Here is a 13845-nt window from a genome sequence, read left to right on the forward strand (position 1 = left end):
ATTCTGGACTTTTCGGAAAGGTCTTTTCGTTATCTTCAGCTTTCGTGTTTCGTGTTTTCCAAGAAAATATCATTTAGAGGGTCAAAAAGAGTAAATTCAGATCTGGTCAGGCTTTGAGGTAAGTACTTTTTGACTTACTTTTATTTTCGGAAAAGTTTTGATACTCTGATTTTTGAATTTCGTATAAGATATAAGAATTCTGTTCCGAACTGTGTAAGAAATAAGATACGAGAATCTTTTGAAACCCAGTCTTTACGTTTTCGAACCCGTTCGTAATTTACGCTATAGTTCCGGAACTAGCCTTAGATCCCCTTAGTAGGCGCACGAGTGTGCAATTTTAGATACCTATTAAGGGCGCGTAATTATTGAACTTTAGATGCCGACCACTAGCAAAGTGTGGTATAAAGAATAAGAATTAGATGCCAGCTACTGGCAAAGTGTGGTCGTAGATCAAGACTGTGGTATTTATAAGAATTATCGTTTCGTTCTGTTTTATTCTGTTCAGATCTGTTATAAAATCTGTACTGTTATAAATTCTGCTCTGTTCTGTTTTAAATTCTGACTTATAAAATATAAAACTTTGGGTTGGATTTATTTTAGAAAATGTTTTACAAAATTATTATTGTTTTAAGAAAAATCGTTTTATCAAAACACCCATTGTTTTTCTGTTTAAAAGTTAGTCAATTTGTACTTGCTGAGCTGTGTAGCTCACCCCTTTTAACATTTCAGGTTCGGAATTTGGAGCATATTAAAATTAAGGAATGAGAACTATGTGGAGATCTGTGCTGCTTCGTTTTGTGCTATTTGAATTAGAATAAAGATTTTGTTTTTAGAGAATAAATTTAATTATCTGTTAGACAATTATTATCGGATTTGTGGAGCTGCGTCTCTGTTTTTATGATTTTGATTATTGAGTTTGACCGCTGCTTTGAATTTCGTGATATATTAGAATTATCGAGTAATAATATATTTTATTTTTAGTTTTCGATTTAGAACTAATAGTCCGGAAGTGCGGGCCATTACACATGTAGCTTCTTTGCTTCCTTTAATAGTTCATATTTTTAATTTCATTATGTAGTGAACTACTGTCCATAGCCATTCATCTGATCAGATACTGTAGGTCTGTAGCCACAAACAGAAGTCAAAGAAATTCTAATAAAGAAAGAAAAGATAAAATAAAAAATAAAAAAATCCTTACACAAATAACAAAGTTTCTAATCCAAACTGATGAGATTGGTGAGAACAGAATCACATTTAACCCATCAGCCATGTGTGTTTACTGCTTCCCATAGCAACCCCCTGGCCTGGAAGGCGGCAGTCTTAAGAGTCTGGAGTGTTGCTACGTTAGCCTCAAAGAAAGACAAGCTTCTGTAAGGAAGATTGTGTTTCTTGCAAAGGTTTTGCACAATAGGTGAAATGCTTCTCAAATGAGTTCGAGGTAACCTGGGAAACAAATGGTGCTCGAGTTGAAACTGCAAACCACCATAGAACCAATCCATCCATGGATAGCATGCAATGTCTATTGTCCCTCCAGCTTGCTTCTCAAACCAATTATTACCCGTAGGAGGTCCCACGTAAACATCTGCAGCAAAATGGTTCAAGGTAAATTGAACATGTTGAATAGCGCAGACGCAGAAGCTTACCAGCACAAACAACACCCTTTCGGTCCAATTGGGTAAGCAAGAAACAAGCAGAGGAAACCATGTCCAGAAAACAATGGTCCCGAGAATGTTCAAAGCTCTGTCTGGTATCTTCCTCTTGGAGCACAATAATAACAATGTCTGCAAATAAAGGTTGACTCTTGCAACACACATGACCGGGTAGTATGTCAAGTGTTGGTAGCTCACAAAGAATTTAGCCACTGGATCAAATGTCAGTTTCCTATTGTAAAATTTTGATGTCAATGACCCAAAGAAACTGTCTGACACTGCTAGCATGGGCAAGTGCTGAAGGTCAGGATCATAATCGAGGCTATTGCAAGCGATGTGATGAGCATTATGAGTCCATTTCCACCAGGCAATGCTAATTCCGGTAATACAATTGCCGATAAGGATACCGGCAACTTTGTTCCATCCATGACTTGACATTGCTTGATAATGTCCAGCATCATGTCCCATATAAGCCACTTGAATCCATGTAAATCCTAACAATGCTCCAGATAACATATGAACAGAGAATTTGTCTGAAGCCAGTACACCATATACACATGCTGAAAGCAATAAAGCTACGAAACAAATTGAGTAGACCACTATATGCCCTTTCTTTTCAAACATTCCAGCTTTTGCAAATTCAGCAGCAAGCTTTCTATAATCCTTTGACACATCTGAAATTTCATAATCTACGAGGTGATACCCGGTAAAGAATTTGTCTAGATATTTCCAAGCAGAACCAGGATGGAAAGCAATGAATGCATCTGTAACGTCCTGTCCGGCCAAATTTAAGAGTGGAATATCCCCACCTGGGTGTTCCTTAGCCCATTCAGTGACATTGTAAACCTTTCCCTGGATAGAAATCCACAGATCTTCGCGCTTGTTATGTTTCCCAAGCTCCTCACTAGTTATATACTTCTTAGCAGTGACCATTGAGCCGAGAGCTGGAAAGAACAAATTACAAACACATCAATATCAATAACAAACTCAATTAAGATATGGCAATTCTATCAATAAATTCGCACAACGTAAAAGATATGATAAACTTTTATAAATGCGTAGTAGTATTGACATCAAGAATTCTTATTAGAGGTTATATCTAAAAAAATGTCTTACTCGTGCTCTGTAAATGTTACTTCTTTGTTGAGCAACGTAACAATTTTTTATATTGCACTTTGATATCTCTGGAATTAGGGACATTAGGACAACAAAGCAGCTTAGCCAATATTTCATTTGTTAATTTTCTTCATGAAGTTGGATGCGTTGTTTGTGATTCTTCTAGTTTGTGAGTGTTAGGAGGTGGGGGAGGCAGCAAGGAGAAGGGCCTCAATTATATTTTTTAATACACCTTAATAATTCTACTATCCTGACTTTTGCCCCTTAAGCACGTACTATAGAATTATATCCATTATTCTATCTTGAGAATAAAAAATCAACAACATGTTTCTTTTGGGTTATGCTATAATTGTCGAACTATTAACATCTGTCACAGGCCAAGAACTGGAAAAGATAATTAGACGGCACTTTTCAAATTTTAAATATTCACAAAAAAATGCTGTTGGGGTAAATAGATTAACAAGAAGGTAATGACAAAGACATGATTTGTAATTAACTATTATTAGTCTTTGAATCATGACACGCTCCTTTACTAATTTTGGAGAAAACGAAGAATTAATCAAAACCGTATGGGACTCATATCAGGTCAAAAATTTCTTCTTCAATTATAATAATCATGATGGGACCAGTCTCAAACCATCTAAACCCAAATCTAAAAACTGATCTTCTTCATGAAATGTTGAAAAGAAAACTTGAGAACCATAAATCGACATTACCATGACTCAACAGAAGCACACAAAGTCAATTAGTTATTAATATAATGAATTAATGAACCTTATGGTTGAAACGTTAGAATTGAAAACTGAAGAACTGAGGAAATACTGTATACTAACAATCAAAGTAAAAATAGAACAAATTAATCTAAATTGTCAGAAATATAACCCATAAAACATCAAAAATCAAACAAAAAGGATCTGTTCATAGCAAAAACTACACCGCAATTATTTTCAACATACATCAAAATTCCCAATACAGATCTCAAATCCAGCTTCTAGATACACAAAACACATAAAAATTCAATCTTTGATCATCAAGTATATGAAATTCAAACATTACTGACACCAAATCAATCATAACCTTCACCTAAAACAAAAAAAGACAGCAATGTATATAATAAAACATCAATAAATACACACACATAGACACACATAAACATTGATAGAACAGCAAACCAACCTCAAAAATCACCAAAACAAACAAACCCCATCATCAAAAACAACAAAAGGCACAACCTTTATCAACCCATCAACACAAAAAGCCCAAAAAACAAATCACATTATCTATTTTTTACAGAAATAGATAAATCAAGAATTGAGAAAACTAACCTCCGGTGAGTGGCAAAGTAGCAGAGATTGTCATGGAGAAATCAAAATCCTTTCTTTTTAAAAAAGAAAATCAGATTTTAACCCAAAATAACAAAATGCTAAAGATCTGAAATTCCAAGAAAATAAAACAAGATTTTTTTTTTTGTATTTATGAAAAAAGATGATAACTTTGGGTAGTATGGTAAAATAAAAGAGAGAAAACACCTAGGCTTGCACAATGTGTGATTGTGTTTGTATGTGAATGAGAGGTTTATATAGACTACAATTATAATTCAAGTACAATAGGTTGTTTATTGCATTTAATATGCTAAAAATATCTTTTATTTCTATGTTGAGGAGGGTGGTGTGGTGGTTAATATCTGTAATTTTTGTCTATTTGAAGCGCGTTTTAACCGTTTGATAAGACCGAGATTTATTCGGTTTGGACTGTGGGGTAGTTTGTGTGTAATGAGTAAACTCAGTTCAACTCGGTCTTCTGCTTTTTCATTCTAACCGAGTCAATTGGGATTTTCAATTTCAGTTGAAAAGTAAGTTTGGATTGGGATTTTAGAGATAAAAATTTAATAGGGTGTTCATCAAACCGCATAAATCGTATGCACCGTCCCGCATGATTTAAACATTTCATGATATAGTCGTGGTTTATATTTTTGTCAAATCGCGCGGTGCGGCTTTGGGACATTACTCTAGTGGTTCAAGCTGCACCGTATATTATTAAATATATATATATATATATAATATTATTATACCTTTATAATAAATAAATATATAATATCATTATCCCTTTATAATATAAATAAATAAATATATATATAATAATTATTTATGTAGCAATGTTGCAGCTTACAATGGATATAGTTGGATATTATCGTTTATTATTTTTTGTTAATTAACTCATATAATTTGAAATTTTATTAGATGTATGCCAAAAAAAATAGAAATTGTAGTTTATGATTTAAATTTACTAAAATTATATTTTGAAGTAATACTATCAACTTAAAACTTATTTATTAATTTATTTATTGATGTATTAAAAATTGTAAAGTATCCGCACTAAATTTTATATTTTCCTAAATAGTTTAAATCCCTCAAACCGCTTAAATCGCGCTGCATCATACCACATTTTCATGGTGTGGTTTGCGCGGTTTAAAATTTATGAGATACAGTTTCGGTTTGAGAATTTGGACAAGTCGCACTCGCGGTTTCATTTACGGTTTTGATTCAAACCGCACCACACCACACCTTGAACGCCCCTAAAATTTAATAATATCGCTTTTGTCCTTTTCTCCATAATTTAAATTCCTGGTAGATCCGGCTGTTGTTGGATGATTAAAATCACAACATTTTTTTAAATTTTACTCTAAGAAAAAATTAATCTATAAATATATTTATTATATTTATCAGAAAATTTGGATTTTTGTTAGAATTAAAGCCTATAAAAATAACAATATAAAATTTTATAAATACAAGGATGAATATTTGTTCTTTAAAAAATGTCAATGAATTCTTTTTATTAATTTAGCATTTACTTTATTAGTCTTGTCATCTTTTTCCCGTTTTTCTTTTTGGATGTTCTTCTCATTTTTTTGTACTCCAAAATTATTCTAAAAATATTATAGTTTTAAATTAATTACATTTATTGTTTCTCCCATTATACCCATTTTTAAATATTGATCTCACTTTTCTTATTTTTCATTAGTACTATATATTTTTTTTCTCAATTTTCATGTCCAACCCTAATATAAAAAATTGGATGGAATGAAAGGAGAACTTATTTAATTAAATGGTATATATTTTTCACATTTATATACTACGAATAATGTTCTAAAAATTCTCTACTTTTTTAAAAAAATTTCAATTAATCCCCGATTAATCCTTAAAAAATATTTGACTGATTAACTTTAGAAATATTTAAATATATTCTATTTTTATTTCAGTTAATCTCTCTGATTCGCGATTTGCCGATTAATTTGTAATCGATATCCAAACCGATTAATACTGATTACTACAACATGACTATAAAGCAAAATATAATTTTGTCCAAAAGCCATCTCACTTCCTCTCTGAGGTCACACTCTTACTCTTCCGTCCGCGCCTCAACAATTAATAATGACAGTTAATGAAATCGAAATCTCAATTTTTATGTATTAATTTATGAATTAATAATTTAAATATATGTCATGGGAACCTAATTACTAAATAATCATGGATAATTATACCCTTCCTATTTCTTAGAATTTTATATCATTTTCATTCAACCCCATTTTCATATTCATATTTTTTATTCCGATTCGCACCATAATTCAAATGTCCCAAGGTCTTCTCTCCCGCACGCTATCAGCGAAGGTAACGCGCCATGCAGCACCTCCATAAATATCTTCTTCAGCTCATGCTACTTGCTCCTCTCACTCTGGGTTGATTTTTCTCAAAACACGTCTAAACCCTACACATTATATCACTCGCTAAGTTATATTGACTAAAATTACATCTATGTATATACAAATCATACATATAATTGCTTCATAAATAGTATTTATAGTACATGCGCTCATTTGGTCAAAATAATACAAATACGAGACCATCCCCAATTACAGGATGATGCTCGGTATGCCCGGGGGAGGGGTGCAGGAATTTTCTTTTAGAGGACGTCAAGTAAATTTTGTAAAAAATGTTCTTATTTTTTATATTTTTACAGGGGTATATTTATATATTTTTTAAAATAATAATAATAAAAATATATAAAATTTACCTTTTACAAAATTCTTCTCTTCTCATACGTTAATTGTGTGCAGTATTTTAGAAAATTCTCGATTCTACTGATTAATCTTTGACTAATTCTCTATAGTATGTGTGACCGATTCGATTAAAATCCGACTAATTATTACAAGTGTTTCTTTGTCGGAGTATATATAAAAATATGTTAATATTAAAATATTATATTCATTTAAATACGAGTAATTATATTATTTTGATATAATATAATATATATTTATTAGTAAATAACTATTATATTCAAAATAATATATTAAATAATATCATAATACTAAAAAAATAATTTTTACTCCGATTAATCATAATTGGTAACTCAACCGATTAGGTCCAATTCCCCATTTTTACATTATTGATTACATATTTGTTCGTTTATCTATCTAACTATATTATACTAATATATATTATACGAAATATTGAAAGTTTTGATTTTGGATTTTCATTTTGGTTTCCGAGTTTTTTTATAAAATTTATTGATAATATTTAGACGAAATATTTTTTTTTCAGTTTGGTTTTCAGGAATTTTTTAATAATATTTCTTATTACAAAAAGGTAATGACTAAATAATTACATTTTCAACTAAAATATCAGTTACCATTTTCAACTAAAACATATCCTCTTTTCTATTTATTATAACTAAAATATCTTCTGCCGCAAAAATATTACTGACAATGATAGCTAGCTTATCTTTTTTCAACTAAAATACCAATTTACTTTTTAGCTAATATACGTTAAATTTCCTATTTATCCAACTAAAGATATTATTCTCCAAATATATCATGAACAAATCTATTTTATAAAATAAAATGATAATATTATCTCCAAAAAGACGACGAACAAGCCTATTTAATAAAATAGAATAATAATATCATCTCCAAAAAAACGGGCAAGTGTATTTAATAAAACAATTATATTTGTAACTAATTAATTACTTTCTTTAAAAAAAATATTTTTTCTACGTTTCTTCCCTTTTTGTCAGGATTTTTTTCTCTACCTTCCTGGACTATCATTTCTTTTTTTAAAAAAAACATGCACAGTTTTATTTGTGGACATGAACCCCGCAATTGTGATATTTGCATCATAGTCTCCCATTTTTTGGTACAATAATATTCAAAGATTACGATGTTATGAGTTTATTTAAAAGGTATATACACTTTTAAATTAAAAAACTACACATGAAAAGGTTTGCATAACAAAATTCCAAGTTCTAATTTGAATTTTTTGACCAAGAGAAGTGCTGCATTTTTTTGTTATAAAGTTGTTCCTCAGTCTTGTCTTTTGACATGGTGTGAAATATTAGTTTGTTAAGCAGTCCAGAAATCCAAAGTCTGTAACCTTTTCACAATCCTGTTCTATCTGTTATCCATCTTTTGTTTTACAAGTTAAGCTTCCTATTAGAAATTATGGCATCTACGAGTGAACTCATTCAAGCGATGAATGACATCACCCTTGAAGATGAGGAGGAAGGAGGTATTGTTTTAGGAGGGACAGATGTAAATGAAGATGCTATTATATCTCATGGATTTAACAATAAGCTATGCTTGGTGAGAAGATTCATTATTAAAGGAGTCGTGGATTTTCAGGCAATGCAGCATACTCTAGCATCTTTGTGGAAACCGGGCAAAGGAGTACACATTAAGGAGATCGAAACAAATCAGTATGTTTTTCAATTTTTTCATGAGATTGATTTGAAAAGAGTTGTGGAAGGAAGCCCATGGTCCTTTAACCGTAAAGCTCTGATTATTGCACGTATGAAACAAGGTGAAGTTCCCAGAGAAGTTAAACTCAATGCTATTGATTTGTGGGTTCAAATATACGAGCTAAGGGTGGGATTCATGAAGGAAAAGGTGCTGAAAGAAATAGGAAACTATGTTGGTACGTACATAGATTCTTGTTCATCAAATTTTACAGGAACATGGCGAGATTATATGCGTATCAGAGTCACTATTGACCTGGATAAACCTTTAAAAAGGAGGATGAAAATAAGGAGAACTGGTGCAGATTGGTTTTGGGTTAATTTCAAATACGAAAATGTACCACATTTTGTTTCATTTGTGGTCTTCTGGGACATTCAGAGAAATTCTGCGGAAAGTTATTTGATCTTTCAGAGGAAGAAATAACTAAACCTTACGGTGTATGGATGCGTGCACCCCCCAGGAGGCAAGCCAGGTTGATAGGTTCTCGATGGTTAAGAGATGGTATTGCAGATTCCCAGAATCCGGTGGAAAACAACGCCGGTATTCCTACAGAGACGACAGGTCAACCCCCAAGAAATCAGGAAGTTGTTGCAACGCATGGAGTAATTCAAGGGGATAAGGATATTCAAAATAAAGGGAGTGGAGGGAATCATGCTGTTTTGAAAAAACAGAATCCTGTGGAATTTGGAAATATATCAACAACCGATAATGATGGGATTACTGTTGTGGAAAATAAAAAAGACGTACTAATTATGGGCTGGATGTTGATGATGTAATGGGCCAAACAACTGAGCTCTTAACAGGCCATGAAGAGGAGGATACACAGGAGATGGATCATGACACAAACTTTTCTACAAACCCAAAAAACGGACCAGAGGCGAGTTCTGCAAAAGGGACTTGCCTAGGAAAATGAGTACCTACAGCTGGAACTGCCGTGGGCTTGGGACCCCATGGGCAACTCAGTTCCTAAAGGAGTCTGTACTCCAAAAGCAGCCCAAATTCATTTTTTTTAGTGAAATATTATGCAAAAGTGACATTGTAGAGAAAGTTAGAGTTGTTTTAAAGTATGAAGGAGCTTTAGCAGTCGACTCGCAGGGTCATAGTGGTGGCCTAGCTTTGTTTTGGAGGAATAATAGTGATCTAAGGGTGTTATCTTACAACAAAAACCACATTGATGTAATGGTGGATATACAAGGATGTCATACTTATAGGATGACTTATTTATATGGGGAACCGATCGTACGAGACGAAGAGAAACTTGGGACTTAATCAGAATGTTAAATAATCAAGTTAATTTGCCATGGGTTCTTATCGGTGATTTTAACAACATTTTGAGTCAAGGAGGTAGATTGTATCCTAGCTGGCTGATTCAGGGGTTTCAAAGAACGTTGGAGGATTGTGATCTAAATGATTTGGAACTAAATGGTTACAAGTATACATGGGAAAGGGGACGGGACACCACTGAGATGATTGAAGTTAGGTTGGATCGTGCAGTTGCTTCTAGTAGTTTTCTGCATATTTTCACTGAAGTCAAACTCACTAATCTGGGCATTTCAACTAGTGATCATAGTCCAATATATTTGGAACCAATCCATCAATCCAGCAGAAATTTCATTAAAAGATTCAAATTTGAGAATGCTTGGCTGAGAGAGCCAATGTGCAAAGAAATTGTTCGAGATGTTTGGAGGGATCAAAGCGACAAATCGTTCTACGACAAGATAGGAACATGCTCAGAAGTTTTATCAAGATGGGGAGAGGAGTTCACTGGAAGTTTCAAAAAACGTATTAGGAAATGCAAGGCAGTCATGCAATCATTGAAAGGAAGGCGAGATGCTGATTTTAAAAGGCTGTATTCTCATAACTCTAAGGAGTTAACAGAAATATATAGCCAACAAGAAGTATTTTGAAGATAAAGATGTAAACAGCTATGGCTAAGGGAAGGAGACCAAAACAGTAAATTCTTTTATGCTTCCATTAAAGCACGGAGAAAAATTAATCATATTGATGTATTGTTTGACAAAAATGATTGTATGACAGGTTTGGAGAATGGTCTACAGGAAGTTATGGTTGATTATTTTGATGATCTTTTCAAAGCTTCAGACACGGAGTGGTCTACAGTTATTGATTGTGTTGAACCGAAAGTCACTCAGGATCAAAATATCAATCTGTTGGCTCCAGTTGAGGCTAATGAAGTGAAAAAAGCTCTGTTTTGTATGCATCCTGATAAATCTTCGGGCCCGGATGGAATGAGCCCGGGATTCTACCAAAAGCACTGGGATATTATCTCTGCAGATGTGGTAAAGTTAGTGCATGATTTCTTTACGTCCTGCAAATTCGATCGACAAGTAACGGACACCAACATTGTGCTGATTCCTAAGACGAGTAACCCTTCTAGAATGTCTGATCTGAGGCCTATATCATTGTATAATGTTAGCTATAAGATTATTTCAAAAGTGCTAGCGAATAGGCTCAGGGAAGTATTGGACGTTATTATATCTCCCACTCAAAGCGCTTTCGTCCCTGGTCGATTAATTACAGACAATATCATGATCTCCTACGAGGTCATGCACTATCTGAAAAGGAAGAACAAAGGTAAGAAAGGATGGATGGCTTTAAAGCTCGATATGAGCAAAGCCTACGATCGAGTGGAATGGGGTTATTTGGAGGTTATTTTGCTTAAGTTGGGATTTCAGCGTAAACTGGTAGATTTGTTCTTGGAGTGTGTCAAATCTGCTAGATATCAAATAAGTCATGAAGGTCGAGTTTTTGGAAATATTGTCCCAGAGCGTGGGATCAGGCAGGGAGACCCACTTTCGTCTTACCTGTTTTTAATTTGTATGGAGGGTTTTACTGCATTGCTTCAGAACTATGAAAGGCGTCGTCTTTTAACTGGCATCAAGGTGGCGAGAAGTGCTCCATCACTCTCCCATATGTTCTTCGCAGATGACAGTTATATCTATTGTCAAGCAAAGACAGAAGAAGCAGCCCAAGTAGTAAGTTTACTCCAGACTTTTGCAAAAGCTTCAGGCCAGCAAATAAACTCAGGAAAGTCCTCAATCTTCTTTAGTATTAATACTGAGACAGAAACAAAAACTGATATTATCAGTTTGCTACAATTTCAAGAAGTAGGGGAGGGTACCAAGTATCTGGGGCTACCAAACATGTTGGGCAGGAACAAATCTGCAGTCTTAGGGTACTTAAAGGAAATAATCAAAAACAAAATTGAGGGTTGGGATAAAAAATTGTTATCTAAAGGAGGTAAGGAACTATTATTGAAGACTGTGGCTCAATCGATCCCTAACTATGCTATGGGGATGTTCTTGTTACCAAAATAGTTGTGTGTGAATATTGAGAATATGATGGCGAAGTTTTGGTGGAAAAGTTCTTCAAGTAGGGAAGGAGGTATAAGGTGGATGCGGTGAGAACGTATGTGCAAAAGTAAGGGGAATGGTGGGATGGGTTTCAGACACCTGTATGATTTTAACATAGCCCTTCTTGGACGTCAAGCTTGGAGGCTCATAACACATCAAGACACAATTGCTAGCAAGCTTTTCAAAGCTTGATATTATCCCGAGGGTTCTTTTCTTCAAGCTAGGCTGGGTAACAATCCTTCGTATATTTGGAGGAGTATTCTGGAAGCCCAGGTGTTACTAAAAAAAGGTGCAGTTCGCACTGTGGGGAATGGTAACAATGTCAGCATTTTAGACGATCCATGGCTATCGTGTATCAACAATCCATACGTTGAGACTAATCACGAAACTTTGGTTGGTAAGAAAGTCTCTTCTTTGATGAATGCAGAAGGTACTGACTGGGATATAGATTTATTAAGGGACATATTTGAAAGCAGAGACATTAACCTTATTATTTCAATCCCGGTTTGATCTATGTACGAGGATACATGGTCTTGGAACAGAGAAAAGATGGGCCATTATAGTGTCAGAAGTGCATATAAATGTATCCAGGAAGATAAAGATCACAGTGCAATAAACAGCAGCAATACTATAGCTTGGAGTCGAATCTGGAATTTGAAAATTCCTCAAAAAGTAAAGATTTTCATGTGGCGAGCATTGTCCAACTGCATTCCAACAAAGGATCAGCTGTTATTAAGGAGAGTAAATGTCAGCTATCTTTGTCTGGTATGTAACTCAGCCTTGGAAATGGTGGAACATATACTTGTCACATGTCCTATAGCCTCATGCTGTTGGAACCAATGTTCTTGGGTTCATAGAAGGTCTGATCAAACTTTTATGGAATGGATGCATTTTAGTACTCACAATGACACAAATGATCAACTTGCAAGGATCTGTATGATCAGCTGGGTGCTGTGGAACAATAGAAACAGCGTTGTATGACATCAGAAAGGTTTGGATCCTGAGGAACTTGTTAAGTCAGCTACTCTATCCCTTAATCAATGGAGAATTGCTCAAGATAAAACGTTTGATAACTATCTAGGGTTTATGACCCTAGCAGACAGAAATGAGCATTGGCAACTACCACCGGAGGGCACGATTAAGGTTAACACTGACGCGGCTTATTTTGCAGAGTCTAACACTTATGCTTATGCTATGGTTGCAAGGGATCACATAGGGAGTTTGTTGGAGGCGAAAACAGCTGGTAAGCATGGACACATTGATCCAATGATGGCAGAAGCACTCAGTATTCGTGAAGCATTGAGCTGGATTAAACTCAAGTCCTGGAGGAAGGTAATCGTCGAAACGGATTGTCTTGCAGTGGTACAAGTGCTCAGGTGTTCTTCGATTCACCTGTCTTATTTGGGTCGCATAATCAGTGAATGCCAAGGATTGTTAAGGATCTTCATAGCTATGATGTTAGAGTGAATTTTGTAAAGCGTTCCGCGAACAAGGTTGCTCACATTCTTGTGAGGAACTCTAGTTCTATAGCTGAACGTAGTTGGGTTAAAGGCGATGTTTTGCCTCATTATTTCCATGTCTTGTCTGATGATTTAAGAATTCAATGAAATCGTATTTCTTTTCTGGCAAAAAAAAACTACTTCCATATTATACGTACATTTACTTTTTGATTATTGGGACACTTATAAAAATAGAAAATTGAACTTTTCTTTAAGCGTTAATTTGAAATGGTAAGAAAAAAGTGGGGAAGCAATGGACAGCTGGAAGACGTGGACAGATACTAGAACTCTAGAAGTAGTGGTTAACAACAAAGACTGCACCACCCGTCCCCACTTTTGGATTCAATCACACATTATGCTTCAAACTCTTTTCTTTACTCTGCAAATTCACTTCTTGCCTTTTTCTTTGCCTAGCTTTATTT

The 13845-nt window shown here is 34.2% G+C and overlaps 2 protein-coding genes across 2 annotated transcripts; one reads left to right on the forward strand and one right to left on the reverse strand.

The window, feature by feature from the left end:
* Positions 1–1137: 1137 nt before the first annotated feature.
* LOC141666676 (delta(8)-fatty-acid desaturase-like) lies at positions 1138–4364 on the reverse strand. The gene is made up of 2 exons (XM_074472816.1): positions 4091–4364; positions 1138–2593 (listed from the first exon to the last, which is right to left on the reverse strand). Exons 1-2 carry the CDS (start codon positions 4122–4124, stop codon positions 1263–1265), a joined length of 1365 nt encoding a protein of 454 aa, XP_074328917.1. The 5' UTR covers positions 4125–4364; the 3' UTR covers positions 1138–1262.
* An 8073-nt stretch (positions 4365–12437) lies between these two features.
* On the forward strand, positions 12438–13531 carry LOC141665282 (uncharacterized). The gene is made up of 3 exons (XM_074471264.1): positions 12438–12689; positions 12912–13256; positions 13364–13531. The coding sequence occupies exons 1-3, from the start codon at positions 12438–12440 to the stop codon at positions 13529–13531; spliced, it is 765 nt and encodes a 254-aa protein (XP_074327365.1).
* Positions 13532–13845: the final 314 nt, after the last annotated feature.

The sequence above is a fragment of the Apium graveolens genome, chromosome 6 (assembly GCF_009905375.1).
Source record: "Apium graveolens cultivar Ventura chromosome 6, ASM990537v1, whole genome shotgun sequence".
NCBI classification, from domain to species: domain Eukaryota; kingdom Viridiplantae; phylum Streptophyta; class Magnoliopsida; order Apiales; family Apiaceae; genus Apium; species Apium graveolens.